This window comes from Danio rerio, chromosome 15 (genome assembly GCF_049306965.1).
Source record: "Danio rerio strain Tuebingen ecotype United States chromosome 15, GRCz12tu, whole genome shotgun sequence".
In the NCBI taxonomy this organism is placed as follows: domain Eukaryota; kingdom Metazoa; phylum Chordata; class Actinopteri; order Cypriniformes; family Danionidae; genus Danio; species Danio rerio.
This window is the reverse complement of record NC_133190.1, coordinates 20,081,837-20,101,319: the sequence shown is the minus strand read 5'-3', so window position 1 is coordinate 20,101,319 and position 19,483 is coordinate 20,081,837. Positions and strand designations below refer to the sequence as shown.

General features: G+C 37.2%; 1 protein-coding gene across 2 annotated transcripts in view; it reads right to left on the bottom strand.

The window, feature by feature from the left end:
- Positions 1 to 8,830: 8,830 nt before the first annotated feature.
- Positions 8,831 to 19,483, bottom strand: part of LOC100001991 (A disintegrin and metalloproteinase with thrombospondin motifs 8) — a 36,046-nt gene continuing 25,393 nt past the window's right edge. The window contains exon 9 of one of the 2 annotated variants that reach the window (XM_073923519.1): positions 8,831 to 10,858. In XM_073923519.1, the coding sequence (XP_073779620.1) occupies positions 10,855 to 10,858 (4 nt within the window). In that variant the 3' untranslated portion in view covers positions 8,831 to 10,854. Of the gene's footprint in view, positions 10,859 to 11,923; positions 16,631 to 19,483 lie in introns of those variants that run through there. The other variant, XM_001341842.7, reaches the window with a different exon arrangement.

Below are 19,483 nucleotides of genomic sequence, written 5' to 3'. Positions count from 1 at the left end.
CAGCTCAGATGGCATTTCTGTGTGGAGTTTACATGTTCTCCCTGCAATCGCGTGGGTTTCTTCCGGGTGCTTCGCAGTCCAAAGACATGCTGCACAGGTGAATTGGGTAGGCTAAGTTGTCTGTAGTGTGTGTGAATGTGTGTGTGCATGTTTCCCAGAGATGGGTTGTGGCTGGAAGGGCAACTGCTGCATAAAAACTTGCTAGATAAGTTGGTGGTTCATTCCGCTGTGGCGACCCCGGATTAATAAAGGGACTAAGCTGACAAGAAAATGTAATGAAATGAAGTTTAAGTAAAGTTTAGATAGCATATTATCACAGCAAAGCTGGCCAAAGTGCTGAACAGAATCAAGGATAGGGTAGGGGCAGGGCCGGAGCAAGCTGAACTGGCACTCTTGGCAAACGACGATCACGATAGGAGCTGCTAAACTGATAGGTCGCCTCTATGGATGTGCCAGCCCTGGAGGCAAGGAATAAAAGAAAAACATAAGACACTGATGCAAAAAAATGTACATAAAAATATAAATAAAGTTTTCTACAATGTTTCAAAGGGTGCAGCAGAAGGTGCAAGGTGGGTGTCCAGTGGCAATTGAGAAAGCAAGTAGGTTGTTTTATTTGCATAAATATATAATGTTTATAATAAATAAAAATAAAAACAAAGTAAAAAAAAAAAAAGTATCACAATGAGCTCAAGTACAGTACTGTCACAATCACCAGCGATCTAATCCTGGTAGATTGCTGGTAAACATGGAGATCATTATAAGGACTACAAATCCGCTGGTATGTTGACTATAAGTTCCAGTCATGTACCCCACAAAATCCCTCCAGTTCCTGACAATAATATCTGGATGCAGCCTTATGATGCAAGCTGGAATTGTATCACTCAGCTATGCAATGTCAGACACAATGCACTCAATGGAGTGACGTCAGGGTTAGGAGTGGGGTTAGGTGAGTGCATTAAAAAGCATTGGAAACAGCTCAGATTAAACCGCACCAGGTCTGCATCCAGACCCTCTCGTTCCAGATCCAAACTGATTGCAAACACACAGACGGAGGACTGTGGAAGACTGATTACTTGGACTTTAAATACACACACACGCACGCACGCACGCACTCACACACACACACACACACACACACACACACACACACACACACACACACACACACACACACACACACACACATCTGTGCTAAGTCTTGTTACGATGCGTTTTCCTTGCCTTGCCTTGTTTCTGACCCTTGCTTTGTTTTGCTTGTTTACATTGCTTGCTGCCTGCCTTTTGACCATGTGCCTGTTTTTTGACCAGAACACCGTTTGCCTCTGTGTTGACCATTGCTTTCCTGATCATTCTCTGTTAAATAAAACCTGCATTTGAATCCCCACCTCTGTTGTCAGCATCCCGTTCACATTACAAGTACATTACCACATTCAATCATTCATTCATTCATTCGTTCGTTCGTTCGTTCGTTCGTTCATTCATTCATTCATTCATTCATTTTCTTTTCGGCTTATTCCCTTTATTAATCAAGGGTCGTCACAGCAGAATGAACTGCTAACTTATCCAGTATGTGTTTTTTACACAACGAATGCCCTTCCAGCAAAAAAACAACGCTGGGAAACACCCATTCACACTCTTTCACACACACTATGGCCAATTTAGCTAACCCAATTCACCTGTACCACATGTCTTTGGACTTGTGGGGGAAACCGGAGCACTCTGAGGAAACCCACAAGAACACGAAGAGAACATGCAAACTCCACAGAGAAATGCCAACTGACCTAGCTGAGGCTCGAATCAGCGACCTTCCTGCTGTGAAGTGACTCTGCTACCTACTGCGCCACTATGCCGCCCCAATACCACATTTATTTTTTATATTTTAAATCAGTGAAAAAATTGTATAATGAAAATAGTGTACAATATTTGTTTATATTATTATTGCATATTTTTTATTATAAAAACACCAAATTACATTATGCTCATAAAGGGTTGCCATCAACCAAACAGCATCAGTCATGATGTAATTTTCTTGCAGCACAGCAGCCATTAGTCACACGGCATTCATTTCTAGGTGATTGGTTTCTGGCAAAAGAACTGAGCTCTTATGATCCGCCATGAAGAAATATGGCACATTTTAAATAAACCACTACTTCGCAAAGTGCCACTGAAGATGAATGAGAGTGCAAACCCCTTTCTAGACCTTACTGGATAGCACAAAGACATTTTTCTCATTCTGTTTGCCTTTTACTAAGAGAAATTACCAGAATATATATTAGTTCATTTTTGCATGAACTAACTGTATGGCCTCCTTTGGATTTTTTTCTAGCATATTTGAATTATTTTTGCTTCATGCTCCATATTTCCACAGATAGTTTTCTTGAGAATCTGCCCAATTTGATGAGACTGTTGTCTCTGTAACCACAATTAACCACTGGTGTACCTCAGGGTTCGGTACTTGGCAGAGGTGTGGGACTTGAGTCACATGACTTGACTCGAGTCACACTTAAGTCGCAAAATTTAGGACTTGAGACTTACTTGACAAATGTCCAAAAAAGATTCAACTTGACTTGACTGTTATGACTTGAGACTTGACTTGGACGAATTAAATGACTCGAAATAACTTGTTTTTGTTAAATACAAATACCGTTTGTTAAAAAAATGCATGCACAGTATTATCAGCTCATCAGTTCTTAGATCGGTTCAAAAGATAGGTTCTCTGTACTGTTCTGAATAAAGCAGTGCAACCGATTCCTGACTCAAGTTGTTGATTTTTTTTAAGTAAATGGATAACTGTTTCTTTTTTTTTCATGTCAGAGGGAGTGCCAGGCAAGTTTAAAGCTAAGCAACTTTAAAATGTTGTGGATTAGCGTTTACTGGAAATTTTAAAAGAATCAGTTGGATTTGCTGAACTGGATCAATTGGTTCATTAAGGAGAACCACTTTTAACGATTCATTAGATTCATTTGAACGATTCATTTGCTATTTGCCATATAAAGAGTATGCAGTGACGGAAAATGGAAGACGATCCGCCAAGGATAATTAAGTTTACAGTTTACAAGCAATATGGTGCTAAAAAGAAAAGATTAGCAACATGCAAAGCTGCAACTCAAAAATTAGCAATTCAATTACCACCACTTCTAATTTCATTCGACGCTTCAAATCACACCAAAAAAAGTAAGTTACGAAGTTAGTTCTGCTGTTTGCAGCTTACGTCTTAGCTAATCAAAGACTGTAAAAAAAAAAAGTTTGAAAATCGACAATAAATCAAATTTACAATAAATAAATAAATAAAATCAATTGACTTGAAAGAGACTTGCCTTAACTTAACTTAGTTCAGGCAAAAAATGACTTGACTTACTTAGGACTTGAAGGTTAAGACTTCAGACTTGCTTTTGACTAACACATGTGCAACTTACTCCCACCTCTGGTGCTTGGGTTTATACTTTTCTCCTTTAGGGCCCTATCATACACCCGGTGCAATGCTGCACAATGCGGCGCAAGGAGCGACGTAATTGTTGTTTGCTAGTTGCTACTTGACACGTTGCACCATGCTGTTTAAATAGCAAATGCATTTGCGCTCTTATGTGCACCTGTAGGCGTTCTGGTCTAAAAAAGGAGGCGTGTTAAGGCGCATTGCTGGTGTGTTGCTATTTTGAGGAACTAAAATAGACTGTTCAATAGACCAGATCAAAGTCGGTCTATAGTCCAGCGCAGAAGTTAGTTGTGTGCCTCGCTTACACATTGCTTAATACACACAAGATGTAGAGCAAAACGCAAAAATCTTTACATATGAAAAAGAATTAAAGGATTAAAATATTACAAAAATTTGTATTTTCTACATAAAAATAAAAACCACCACCTCCATGCCTTCTTCATCTCAGGGGGCTTTTTTTAGTTTATCCATGACAACTTGCTTTTGTATAATGTTATTAGTAGTAGTAGTAGTATTCATTATATGTATGTTTATATTTGTTTTATTAAAAACAAGCTTAGATTTGCTCACCTGTCAGCTTTTGGACCATATGAGGCACAGCATGTGTATTAGGATATAACTCAGTTTTTTGACCACACTTCGTTATTATTGTTCATTTATTTGTTTTCTGGAAATTAGAACTGAATTTAGAAATAGTTTTGAAACAAATCTTTGCACTTAACAAACAAAATTATTTATTTATAGGCTAATGGATGTCTGTGCGCACAACACGTTTCCCTATCCACGAGAGTGAAAGTGAAAATAAACAATGAGGAGGCTCATCTCTCATTCTCGCCTGTAGATGCTCTGTGTAACTGTTTTCTCTCTAGTGAAGGGTTCAGTTTTTCAACAAAGTCTGCCATGTAAACAGCAAATGCGTTATGGCGCGACGCAACTTACTCTTAAAGGGAATGGGAGATGAGACTCTGATTGTTTTTTTCTCAAAACACACCTATTACTCATTAAGAGAATAAGTTCAACTTTGTTAGACCATGCACCACGGCGCAAGGCAAATTTTTCCGTCCTTAAAAAAGCAAAATTGGATTCTAACATGCCCTTAATTCGTTTGCGCCCTGCACTTTGGACCTTGCGCATGGATCGTCAAAATAGAGCCCTTAAAGTGTCAGGATAAATGCTAAATATATGCAATGAAACTTTGCAGACTAAAAGGGAGTCTTTTTTTTTTTTTTTTTACGGTTACATAATTTGTATTTGATAGAAATTTCCCTGCAGATGCTAAATTTATGGGAGGAGATTATTTAAATGAATTTAAATGAATTGGTAACACTTTACAATAAGGTTCATTAGTTAATGCATTTACTAACATGAACTAATCATGAACAGCACTTGTACAGCATTTATTAATCCAACCTAAACATTTACTAATGACTTATTAACATCCAAGTCTGTCCTTGTTAACATTAGTTAATGCACCGTAAGTTAACATGAACTAACAATGAACTACTGTAATTTCATTAACCACTTGAACTCTGCTGCTATTTTGGCATTTCTGCCTGGATTTTGCCTACCCAAATTTAAAAGCTTCCCAAATCCACATGCAGAGGTGTAAATGCAAAAATTTGGTATCATTTTAAAGAAAACCCTTTGAATTTTCATAAAACATCATTGAAAGTGTTTAAAATAACTGTATATGTTGTCTGTGTTATAATAAACACCTAAAAAGAGGCGCTTTTAGTATTTTTTTTATAAACTGAAATTTGAAAGTGTACCTTTTAGATTCTGTGTCGTCTAGCATGCTGAAATTAATTTTGGTGGTTCCTGCACATGTCTGTAATTATAGGAAAAAAGAAAAAGGTCTCTACTCTATGCAAAAGTTATTGTTTTCCAACTGATGAGAGGTGCTGTACAAGCCACAGGGAGCGATCCTTGTTTACATATTTCACTATTCTTTTGTTTGATCAAACATAATTTACTGTGTTTGGACCACATCAGACATATAAAAGGATTACTTATGCACATCACCTCAAAAACAGAGGAGAATGGCCCTGAAGCGCACAGCATAAGGTAAGAGATGTCAGCTGTCTGTGCTATCTGGGGCTGCTTATTGATCATAAATGTATTGTTTACGTTTCTGCGCTATGGAAACACCACAATTCAGTCAACAACTGTTTGGCATATGAACATAATTCAGTAAAAAGAATGCTAGAACTGTATGAGCACCGGTAAGAGCTTTCATTTGAGCTATAACTTGTACATGTGTCATATGAAAAAATATGAAAATGAACCAATGTAAAATACCTACAGTAGCTCGGGTATCCAAAATACTGTGTATTTAAGTGTAAATAACTTTTATACAGTAGAATAAAAACCAAAGTGATGCATATGTGCATAAAATATAGATTCTACACTTTCAAACGACACCATTTACGGGGGGCTGGTGCAACGCTAGCCCTTTAAATCTGAAAGCGAAAGTCGATGACGTCATGGACTCGGTACCGGGTCCGCAGCTAACGTTTACTAACATGAACAAATACAGTAGTAAATGTATTGTTCATTGTTTGTTCATGTTAGTAAATGCATTAATTAACATTAACTAATAAACCTTATTGTAAAGTGTGACCAATGGATTTTTAAAATGTAGTTGAGCCATTCATGGTAGGTTAGTGGTTAGCACTGTCACCTCACAGCAAGAAGGTCACTGGTTCGAGTCCCGGCTGGGCCAATTGGCATTTCTGTGTGGAGTGTGCATGTTCTCCCCGTGTTCCTGTGGGTTTCCTCCAGTTTTCCCCACAGTCCAAAGACATGCGCTATATAAATTAGGCAAACAATTTTAGCGGTTCATTCCTCTTTGGTGACCCCTGATAAATAAGGGACTAAGCTGATGGAAAATAAATGGATGAATGAATTTGTGCCATTTTTAATGCCACAAAAAGAACTTAGAACCTACATTCCACCTGTATTGTAAATAGATCATGTGCAATTTATCATCATGAGCTTTGCTAGCTTACGACCTGTTTATGCACAGCATTAGACATTATTTATATGAGCTGTTGCGCCTGTTTTATTAAATTTGCTCACTGTCAGTACACTGATCACAAAACCTTTCACTCCAATCTGCACTTTTTAAGGGGTAGCACTCTAGCTATTGTTTGTTCTGATTAGTAAATCTGTACTTTAAACTAGCTAAATAAAAAAAGTTTGGATTTCTTTAAGTATTCACTCAAACCTTGGCTTTAGAAATCATGAAGTGTTCTTGAAGTCTTTATCTTATATAAACAAAGCAATTCACTTATGGATTCATCACGAGGCAATAAGTTTGTTTGTTTTTTAGGTCAAAGCATAAATCTGTCACCATTAGAGTGTTATAATTCACTTTTGATAATAAATGCTCGGCAAAAAACAAGTAACTAGAAACCACATGAGCATGTTAGAACTGTGTGCTACTACCTTCATTAAAAAAAACATTCTTTGAAGATTTGCACCATTGACGATGATGAGCGCATGATTGTGTAACAGCAGGTGAAAATAAATGAAAGACTCTTTTTACTGATGGTCATATACTGGCTCAGCAGAGGTACAATAGATTTATCCTGGCCTGGTTTCTTCAAATTTCCACTGGTTCATTTTGTCAAGTATTCGTGCTACGCTAAGTCAGGCACATAATCTGTTCAATATAATTCAATTTGGATAAAAAGCTTGGGCTAAATAATAGCCCGTAAATCGCAGCTGCATATCAGAACAATGTGTGTGTTGTTGCAATTTAGCAGAAACGTTTTTGTTTTGCATTGTGTTTTTGGGTGGAGTTGTGGTTGAGAGTTCTGTCTCGCATCATTAAGGTAGATTTACACAACATACAAGTGTTCACCTTGTTCTTATGCAGTGGTTATTGAGAACATTATGTCTAGAGAAGGTAAGTAATTAACAGTTCAATTGACAAACCACTTTGAATACATTTTAGAACTCAGCTTATAACTTTAAATGTGTGGTTTTAGAGTTAGACAGAAGATATAGTGCAAAGTTATGTACTATTTTAACAGATGCATCTTTTTCAGAGCCAAACTGCAAAACCTTTTCTATGAGATAGAGAGCAGCTGCCTCTCAGACGTACTTTCTCAGAGGAATAGGACTTTCCATCAAACAAGCATTCTCTCAAAGGGGGCCTCTTTTAGGAAAGAGCGCCTCTTCAAAATTAGGGAAAAAACTCTGAGGCTATGTTGGCCCAATAAAATTAGATCTGATTAAGGGAGAGAGTGAAGCTTAGAGTTGTTGTTGCTATTTTAATGTGTTGCCAAAATGAGTTTCTTTCAACTGCAAAGCCACACATTAGGGTCACAGTGTTGCTGTTAGTAGACCATCAGAGACCAAGCTAGACAGAAGTGTCTGAAATACCTCAGGGTTTGGTGCTTGGCCCTCTCATTTTTTTCACACCGTAACATCTTTAAGTCTTTTTAGTTAAGCTCACTCTTCTAGTTCTATTGGTTCTCCCAGACAAGAAAGATACATTAATCCTGATTTGGTTCAGACTCTCATTTTACGAGCAAACCTACAGTAAAGGTATAGTTTGCTATGAAACTTTGCATGTTCTCCCTGTGTTCGTGTAAGTTTCCTCCGGGTGCTCCGGTTTCCCGCACAGTCCAAAGACATGCTGTACAGGTGAACTGGGTTGGCTAAATTGTCCGTAGTGTATGAGTGTGAATGTGTGTATATGGATGTTTCCCAGAGATAGGTTGCAGCTGGAAGGTCATCCGCTGCGTAAAACACATGATGGATAAGTTGGCGGTTCTGCTGTGGCGACCCCAGATTAATAAAGGGACTAAGCCGAAAAGAAGATGAATGAATGAATGACTTATCAAACCTCCAATTACTAATGAAGAGATTGCAGACATACTCAAAGCTGCCACAAGCAGCCAAATCTCTGATATTTGTACCAGGGCTAGGTGTTAAAATCGGTATTGGTATTTATTAAACACCATTGTCAATATCGATTCAAAAAAAGATGCGGGATAAAGTTGCGGTATCAAGCGCTATAGTTTTATTAAAATGTAGCTGCTCAGCACGCATCTAGGAAGAAATGCCAATAAGCTTAGAGCACAGGTGTCAAACTCAGTTCCAAAAGGGCCGCAGCTCCTTTCCAATGGAGGCATGTTACTTGCACGATGTGCATGTTGCTCGCATTTACCAGGCACACCTAGTTGTATACATCTCCACTTCCAAATGCCACGAGCACACCTTGATTCATGCAAGTAAAACTAACCAATCTGCTTCACACTTTGTATAGAATAGTGTTTCTCAACTGGTGGGTCACGACTCAAAAATTGCGGGAACATTTTCAGTGGGTCGCAGAGTGTGTGGTCAGAAAAAACAACAAAAGTAAATTTTTTTACTTATTTTGCTTTTACCAGACTTTTATTTTGAAATGCGTGCACAACAACCCTACTGTTTGACATTTGAAATTTCATTTAATTATTACAAACCCAAATATGTAAAGAATGGATATATATATTGACGACAAAAAAGACTTAAAGCCTTAGTGTCATATGTAGTGAGGTGCTCTCATAAGAGAGCATGAAACCTTCTAAATTAAAACATTTAGAAACCAGACAACATGTTTTATTAGCAGTTTATAATTAACAGTATTTGTCGTTTTTACTATGTAATATTTCTATAATTTGATCCATTTTATGACAACAATAAAACAGTGTTTATTTGTAAGTCTTGGTGAATTTCTTATGATGTATCTGTCACTACTTGTTTATGTTAACAAATAAATACAAATTGAGTATAATTCCTAAAATTGTTTTATAGGAATATGCACATTTCAGTAATAACTGCAGACCAATTACCTCAGACAAACACAGCACATCCAAACACTGTAATGTTTTTTTACTTTTCTCCATACACTTGTATCTGAGCTGCAGCAATGGTTTGCCCATTTGTCACCCTCTAAGGCAGGGGTGTCCAAACTCGGTTCTGGAGTGCTGGTGTCCTGCACATTTTAGCTCCAACTTCCTTCAACACACCTTCCTGGAAGTTCCTAGTATACCAAGAAAGAGCTTGGCTGTTTCTCAATATGCCATCTAGTCTGTACTTGCGTTCTTGTGTCCTTGTGAAACGTCATCAATCGTCGCCAAAGTACTGTTCCAATTCAAAGTTCACATCTTGCCAAGTACAGATAAAACTCCCAGATGTGTACTTGCTCTGCCCCTTTGGCCAAGGATGCATCATGAGATGACTTGTACGAACTTGCGAAGCTCAGGTATCCTAGAATGCATTGCAGCTAAACCAGCAAACTCTGATGGTGGAGGAGAAAACACGCAAGGTTTTAAAAATACTCCTTTACTGTGTCACAAATAAAGTTTTAACAATTTTTCAGGCGAGAATGTAGTTGTTTTAAACTCGAATCAGCAGTTTATTCACAAAGATAGCGCGTCTTTGACTTCAGTGTGCCTCAGCTTATGCGGACTCCGACTCCCAGCCTGTTAGCGGGAGCTCCGTCATAACCTAACCCGCCGAGAGCAGCTTTACTTTGGTCAGTCCATCTCGGATGTACTGCTGGATCTCATCACTCATCACTGGATCTCAGGTGTATTATTTTGGCAGTATTATTTTGTTACCTTTTATAATTGTCTTTCATCATGTTGTACGAAGTTTGTCTTTGTTCACCGAATTGTTTGACTTAATCTTTATTTCTTATTGTGTATGTCTTTATTTTTTATTGTGTATGTACTTGTATAATTTCCATTGTAGTTTATTAAATCTGATAATCAAAGACGCGTGTCTGTGTATAATAACTCATTTTACTTCACATTTATATGAATTTATGTGTACATTTTCTTTAATCAAAAATGTATATTTATAATATTCATTCATTCATTTTTTTTCTGCTTAGTCCCTCAATTAATCCGGGGTCGCCACAGCTTAATGAACCCTCAACTTATCAAGCAAGTTTTTATGCAGCGGATGCCCTTCCTGCCGCAACCCATCTCTGGGAAACATCCACACACACTATGGACAATTTAGCCAACCCAATTTACCTGTACCGCATGTCTTTGGACTGTGGGGGAAACCGGAGCACCCGGAGGAAACCCATGCGAACGCAGGGAGAACATGCAAACTCCACACAGAAACGCCAAGGCTCGAACCAGCAACCCAGCGATCTTCTGGCTGTGAGGCGACAGCACTACCTACTGCGCCACTGTGTCGCCTATTTCTAATAATAACATAATATTAATTATAAGGCCATGCTTTATATAATTAAATAATATTATTTTTAATGTACAGTGAAACTGATGAATCCATGGTGAGGTTAGTGACGTCATAAAGTACACTGCCATTCCATTTGAAGAAGTCCTCGGGAGTTTGCTCTTCCAAGTCTGAACTTGGCAAGTCTGAGATTCCAAGGGCGCAAGTCCAAACTTTCCTTACCTGCCAATGAGAAACAGCCCTGGATTAGCTGGTGCAGGTGTTTTTAAATGGGATTGAAACTAAAATATGCAGAACACCGGCCCTCCAGAACTGAGTTTGGACACCCCTGCTCTAAGGAAACAGTTGATGGTCACCTAGTTACAGAAAGACAGCAGGAAAGCACAAGCGCAAAACACATTTAAAGGGTCAAGGAAACCAAAGCGCTTGTCACTTCAGGTCAGAATAACAACACACTCGAAAATGAGTGTGGCGACCCCAGATTAATAAAGGAACTACGCTGAAAAGAAAATGAATGAATAAATGAATGGTTCCTACTATAATTGTAAAAAAAAATCAATAATCATCGATATCGAATGATATAAAAAAATTATATTGTCATTTTTTTTTTTAGCAATTTTGCCCATGCAGCCCTAGTATGTACTGAACTGTAATGGGCAACATCCTAACAAAGATAAAAAAAGCATGACTGAGCATTCTGTTCTTATTTTGGTCACATCTTGTGGTTCCATGTGCTGTTTTTGGTTTATTTTTACGTCTTTGTTCTGTATTGTGTTCATATTTCAGCTGAACCCCACCAGATTTTGTTTTTAAGAGGACAGAGACTTATTTTTTAAGCATTTTTGTCTGCTTGTTTTTTGCTCTTCAAGTAAACCCCACTAACAGAGCAATCGCCCCAAAGATTTTTAACCAAATCAAGTGCAAACACACTCTCGCGACTTCTCCTGTCACTGACGATGACAAACAGTCCTTCCAGTTCAACAGCCGCACGATCTCTGCATATATCTCAGCAAATCTTTCTGACATTTTGGACTGGATGAAGAAACACCACCTCCAGCTAAACCTTACCGAGGTCAACAACACTACAGCCGGCCAGAATTCCTGCTATCATATTTTACATCCAGATGAACTTTAGTAACCACATATTTGCATGTAGATCCGTGCTTTGTACTAAAATGAAGGAAATCTAAGCCTTCCTGTCTGATTATGCAGGTTCTGGTCCAGGTTGCAGACCTTCAAACATTTCATGTTTTCCTTTAATTAAATGCATTCACCCAAAATGGCAAGTTTGTTATGTTTTTTCTCATTTATTTCAGACATTTCATTGATAAGTTACAAAACAAGGAACGCAGCATCTAGAAAAAGAACATTACATATTATACAATGGACATTTACAAAAATAAATAGTTTTACAATGAAGACGTAACAAAGTACAATCCTTCACTGAAGGGATCAAATGTTTTGCTGCAATTTAATACGACTAATATATAAAATGTACACAACAGGAATGATCAATACAATATTAGCATTCATATACAATCACTGTAAAGAAGAATTACATATTTTCAGCTTAGTTTCATGCTGTACTGTTTTACGTCATGTTTACGTCTATTTCTAAACCTCAGTAGACACAACCACTCTTGAAGGATATCAATGGTTGATGTTTCCAAACCTCCGTGTTTTCATTCATGCAGAATTTCACAACAATTTGCTATGTGCACTTTTAAAATAACAGTGTTTATTACAAAGAACAACTATTGGAAGCGGTAAGCTATAAAACCCACTCAACAACACACAAAAATTATGCTTGTTAAGGAATTTTCAAATGATTGATTAATGATGTTTCAAAATATAAATAAGGCTCAACAACTTTTTACCTCTGAGAACGTTCAAGAGTAAATTTAATAGATATATAAGATGATGCTTTAATAATCAATTGTTCTTGATGGCTTGAACTCTGAAAGCCTTGAATAAACGCAAGTCAAGGTTTATAAATAAAATAAATGACCCAATCAAAAATAATAGCACCTTAATAGTGGTTTTAGCAAAGCGTCAGTTCTATGTACATTTTCTCCATTTTGTAATTCCAATGTGTACAACTGAATGTACAAATACAAAATGATTTTATTTCCTTTCTTTTCACTTTCAAAAATGCCAGCATAAGATGAAAAGAAATGTGAAAATCCTCGCTGGTCTGTTTTGGATTATATCGTTTAAAATTACAACATATTTATTTAAAATCATACCATAATTACTGTGGAATGCTCCAAAATATGACTGGGGCCCTGTTTACAGCGAACATCTGTTGTGGTTGACCGGATCAAAAGTCAATGACAATACATCAAAAGACACATAAATGTTTACACTTTTGTTAAATCCATCTCTTCTGTTCACTTTCAACCACTTTTCTGATTTCTTTGAGGTAAGGGTCTATGGACTAGTCAATTATATGAAGTTTTCCTGACCTACTAATTTAATGTTACAAAAATAAGCTTTTAAATGTTTGTTTAAAAGATGTTTCAAGAGTTTACACCTAGGGAGAGGGAGAGAACCCTGAGCTCGGAGATAATAGAGCCCATGGGGCTGTTTCAGTAAGAATGTTCAAACTTGAGTTAAAACTTGAACTCTGAGTTGTCTTACCAAGAGATTAAAAACTTTAAGTTTTTGGTTTCAGAACAGCTGATCTAAGTTAGGTTAATCGAGTAGACTAAAGCTGTGGACATTTTAAAAAAAAAAAACGAGCGATTGCTCCATGTTTTAAGTTTCTGCCCAGAGAGGTTGTGGGTTGATCCTTGATTGGTCTCACGCAGTCAAGTGATGCGATTTCGCAGGTCAGAGTTCACCAAGCTTGAACTTTGCACCGCAGCGAACTGCGAAAACTTAACACATGACCCTGCGTTTCTGGTCTGACGCATTTTCGTGCAGTTAAATGGAAGTCTATAGGGACAGAAGTCAAGTGTGACCGCAGCTTAATTTAGAGTTAAGCGCGCATACCGCGACTATAAAAAGGCATTATCAAAGGAGCGCAGATATTACGAGTCACCATGGCAACATCTGAAAAAAAGAGATTTTTTTTGTCCAGCTGAACTTGCTCATGCAAAGTTATAGCAAATATGACAATATATTTTTAAAGAAGCAACACCACTGCTTTGGCGAAACAGAGACAGTTAGCGTGGGAAAACTTAGCTGCTCAAGTTAATGTGCAAGTTTACATTTAAATTCGTTAACATATTAAATATTTAAGTATGATAAAAAATAAGTAATATATGTAACATTTATAGACTTTTTACTTGAAAAATTGTGGAATTGGTCGTAATTTTGAAGATATTTTAGATGTAATTGCATTAAATTACATAAAATAGGCTACTGCATAGTTTCTACAACAAATTTGACAAACTAAGAATGCATATAACCTTAGCTTAATGTTCAGTGGAAATGTTAATTTATGGTTTCCACTTTTACATACGTTAATCAGTTTTAGATAACATTTCTAAACTTGAGTTTTTAATAGATTTAAAAGTGCACTTGTGTGTCTGCCTTTATTATTTATCAAGTGGTAGAGATTAATCGGACAATTAAGAATGTAAGCAGTACTAAAAAATAGTTTTTAGAATGAGTGATAATCCCATTAATCTAGTTAGTGTACAAGTCCCTGTCGAAGGTCAGTGAATTTAAGATAATTATTTATTTTTTTGCAGTAATTTCAAAGGTAAAATTAAAACTATGGTATTGAATCTAATTGTAATTGTTCTAATTTTTCTCAAAAAAGGACAAGCCATTCACATAATTTTGTCCTTTGTGTAGCTTATGTAAGCAAAACACGCTTTAAAATAGGTGGATGGTAACATAAAGCTAAAGCGAGAAATACCGCTTCACCTTTAAAAAAAAAGGGTGGAGACCAACAGAAACTCAGAGATTAGAGAATAAAACCTGCTCCTGACCAGGTTAGGTTCACAAAGTAAGTTACCACGGTAAAAGTGAGTAAACATTACCTCTCTTTCAGAAACAGACTTGATTCACCCTGCATTCTCGAATTTGACAAATCTGCCATTTTGAAACAGGAAACCCAGAATTTCTTTAATTTCATAATTAGTATACTCTGAGTTTTCACTTAACCTTCTTTCTGAAATGGGGCCCAGGGTTCCCGCCTGGTCAAATCCGAGAACAGGTAGTACTCAAACACTTTTCCTGGTTAAAGAGGAAAATGGGGGGAGATTGGAGGATGGGGGATTCTTCAAAAACGAAGATAAAGGAGTGAGGTAAGATGGGCTATTTATTGTAAGTTTGAATAATCTAATTGGCTTATTAATGATTGCAGATGAGAGACCAGCCAAGATCAATCATATCACTATAATCATGCTCCTCTAGAAATTAGTTTGTAAAACTTCACCTACAGTAAACATCCAAACAAAGAGTTCTTGGCAAAACAGTGAAAATCTGATAGATGTCTAAGTTTTCAAAAAGTCTTTAAATAGACATGAATGAATGACTACACATGTCAAATCTGTGTATTTGTCTATTTTTGGACTATTTTTAGACATCCATTACATTTTAGTCTTGTTTTTAGCCAAAACATCTATCTTCGGATGTTAGATGTATTTGAAACATAAAATTGCATGGTGGGATTTGTACAGGAAATTAGAAAATGTTGGTTTCTACTCTGATAATAATAAATCTTTGTGCAACACTTTGGGTTTTGTGTTAGAATCAAGACTGGTTTCTTAAAATAAATTCTCGTGCGACAGTAACCTTTAGTCTGGTTGGGTCATCTTGAAAACACATCCCATAATGTTTTGGAATCACATCAGTAGATGGAATAGGTAGTTTTATGTTGAAATGCATTCCACCACATGAGCATATAAACTGTGAAAGCAATCTGATATGATGTGTTTTCAACTTGCACAAACAAGCACAAAACGCTTCAGTCCCCATTTGCATCTGCATTTAGCATCATCCACTTGTGTTTGGGTGATCATCTTAAAACCAAGTGTGAACATGATCCAGGAGTTAGAAGTTAGGGAAACTGCAATAAAGCATTGATGAGGTAGATATCTATTGCATCCATAGTGGTTATAAATATATAAATCTGATAAAACCAAAGCCCAACTTAATCAATCCGTGCAACATTCACTCCACACAGCTCAACCGTTTTCTGTCTAAAGCTGAAAATTCCCTGCTCCAACCTGAAGCACGGTCAAATGATAATCCATCGTTTCACAGGAACGTCTTAACAACCGAATCATTTACTGCAGATGAAGTCCTCAGCACTCTTGGTAGAAACACTTTTCAGATACAGATTCAGGCATCTTGGCAGGGTCACAGTTCTCTGGCTCCACAGTCTTCCCAGTGTAATCGATGCAGAGAATCTTGCGCTGTCGTTCCCCGTGGCCACAAGTTTGAGAGCATGAAGACCAAGGTCCTATCTGCCAAATGGGACACGGCAGATCTGCGCAAGGCCTGATATCAGACGGTCTGAGATCTTTATTGCAGTGGTTTGAATAGAAGCCAGCATTGTCTTTACATTCCACATTTCTCCTGGACCACCCAGAACCACATGTTTTGGAGCATTCGGACCACTCGCTTGAGATCCACTGTGGCACCCCAAAGGGATGAATCAACTTGCCAGCAATCTTTTTGTCTTTCGGTTTACTGAACGCCATGCTTTTAGGTATGTAGAAGGTGTATTTGACCTTCGGTGGAATGGATTCGGCAGCGGTGGAGAGCAGTTGTATTGTGATGGGTTCCTGAAGTTGCCGGAAGCTCTGAAGTCTCTCAAGTGTTGTTGAAGAGCCACTGTACTTCAGCACAGCGCCCAGCACTGGAATATGCTGCTCCACAGTGGATACAGAGAAGTTCCCATTCAAGATGTAATTGCCATTTTCTCTTCGTACAGCCAGGTAATGGCCATCGTGTGGTATACTTCCATGACTCTGCTGTTTGATGTTAATGTTAGTGGCTCCACTAGGAATCGTCACAATGTCCCTATATCCATGGCTAAACAAATAGGAAATAGAGCACAGTACATAAATAGTGTCTGTCCGGATTTCAAGAGCAAAAAATGTCTGAATATGAAGAAAGTCTTCATAGTGCATCCGGAAAGTTTTCATAGTGCTTCACCTTTTCCACATTTTTAATGTTACAGGCTTATTCCAAAATGGATAAAATTAATTTATTTCCTCAAAATTCTACACACAATACCCCAAAATGGCAATGTGAAAAAAAAATGTTTTTGAAATTGTTGCAAATTTATTAAAAATAAAAAAACTTGAAAAATCACATGTACAGAAGTATTCACAGCCTTTGCCGTGAAGCTCTAAACTGAGCTCAGGTACATTCTGTTCATTCTTAAAATGTTTCAGCAGCTTAATTGGAGTTCACCTGTGGTACATTCAGTTGATTGGACATGACTTGAAAAGGCATACATCTATCTATATAAAGTCCTAGGGTTGACAGTGCATGTCAAAGCAATAACCAAGCATAAGCCCAAGGGAATTGCCTGCAGACCTCTAAGATAGGATTGTCGAAGCACAAGGCTGGAGAAGGTTACAGAAAAATGTCTGCTACTCTGAAAGTTCCTATAAACACAGTGGTCTTCATCATCTGTAAGTGGAAGATGTTTGGAACCACCAGAACTAGAGCTAGCCGGCCATCTAAGATCAATGATCGGGGAGGTCATTCTTCTGTGGAGAGAGGAGAACCTTAAAGAAGGACAACCATCTGTGCGGCAATCCACCAATCAGGCCTTTATGGTAGTAGAGTGGACAGACAGAAGCCACTTCTTTGTAAAAGGGCACATAGCAGCTGACCTGGAATTTAACAAAAGGCATCTGATGGATTCTCAGACCATGAGAAACAAAATTCTTTGCTCTGATGAGACTAAAATTGAACTCTGGAGTGAATGCCAGGCGTTACGTTTGAAGAAAACCAGGCACCGCTCATCATCAGGCTAATACATTCCCTACAGTGGAGTGGTGGTGGCAGCATCATGCTGTGGGGATGTATTTCTACTCAGGATAGAGGGAAAGATGAATGCAGCAATGTACAGAGACATCTTAAATGAAAACCTGCTTCAGAGTGCTCTTGACCTCAGACTGGGGCAACTGTTTATCTTCCAGCAGGACAATGACCCAAAGCACACAGCCAAAATATCAATGGAGTGGCTTCACAACAACTTGGTGAATGTCTTTGAGTGTCCCAGTCAGAGCCCAGACCTGAATTCTATTGAACATCTCTGGAGAGATCTGCATATGGCTGTACACCGTCACTTCCCATCCAACCTGATATAGCTTCAGAGGTGCTGCAAAGTGGAATGGGCAAAAATTCCCAAAGACAGGTGTGCCAAGCTTGTGGCATCATATTCAAAAAGACTTGAGGCTGTAATTGCTGCCAAAGGTGCATCAACAAAGTATTGAGCAAAGGCTGTGTATACTTGAGTGCATGTGATTTTTCAGGTTTTTAATTATTTATAAACTTGCAACAATTTCAAAAAATCTTTTTATACATTATCATTATGGGGTATTGAGTTTAAAATGTTGAGGAAATAAAAGGAATTTAATCCATTTTGGAATAAGGCTGTAACATAAAAAAAAAAAAAGTGTGGAAAAAGTGAAGCGCTATGAAGAGCTTTCGGATGCACTGTATGTCCGAAAGTGCTGACATATGAAAATATATGCAAATTACACATATGGAATATAAATTCAAAATTGTATTTCATATATGCAACATATTACAAAATCTTGAAAAAAGTCCATTTACATATGCATATTTTCTCATGGATTTTATATACTATGAAATTATGTACATGTTCATATATATACAAATTCTTATATAGTTAAAGTCAGAATTATTAGCTCCGCTTTAATTATTTTTTTTTTTTTTTTCTTGTTTAACAGAGCAAGGACATTTTCACAGTATGTCTGATAATATTGTTTCTTCTAGAGAAAGTAATTTTTTTATTTTGGCTAAAATAAAATAGCAGTTTTTCATAAAAAAAAAAAAAAACATTTTAAGGTCAAAATTATTAGCCCCTTTAAGCTATATTTTTCCTATACTCTACAGAACAAACCATCATAATACAAAAACTTGCCTAATTCCCCTAACCTGCCTAGTTAACCTAATTAACATAGTTAAGCCTATAAATGTCACATTAAGCTGTATAAAAGTGTCTTGAAAGACATCTAGTCAAATATTATGTACTGTCCTTAATGGCAAAGATTAAATAAATCAGTTATTAGAAATGAGTTATTAAAACTATCATGATTAGAAATGTGTTGAACAAAATCTGCTCTCTGTTAAATAGAAATTGGGGGGAAAAAATAAACAGGGGACTAATAATTCAGGGGTGCTAATACTTCTGACTTCAACTGTATATAAACCAGGTTTCCCAGTGTGAACTTATCATGACTGCAAATTGTCCCACATGCACAAAAGAACATCTATAGAGCAATAACTTTCTAAATATGTACACAATGTGCAAACTGTATTAGGTGAATAAAGCATGTCTTTAAATTAGGTTAATATATTTATTACAGCCATTTTTGCAACCAACAACATCTATTTCAAGAACTATAAATGGTTGTTTAGTTAATGGTTGTCTGAAACATAAAATAAGTTGCAATCTATAAGTTGTAATCTATGACAAGCATGACATGCGTCTTTGCCCACAAAGGAAGGCAAATGGATTTGAATTTAGCAGCTGATCATGGTATGCCTGTGATTGTGTGCTAGAGAACAACAAAGAATGACTACTAGTGCACTCATAAAGGGTTAATGAGCAGCATAAGAGAATGTTTGTAGTATGTGCCAGTGAAGAATGATGACGTGCCATTAGAAATGATGTAAAACTTA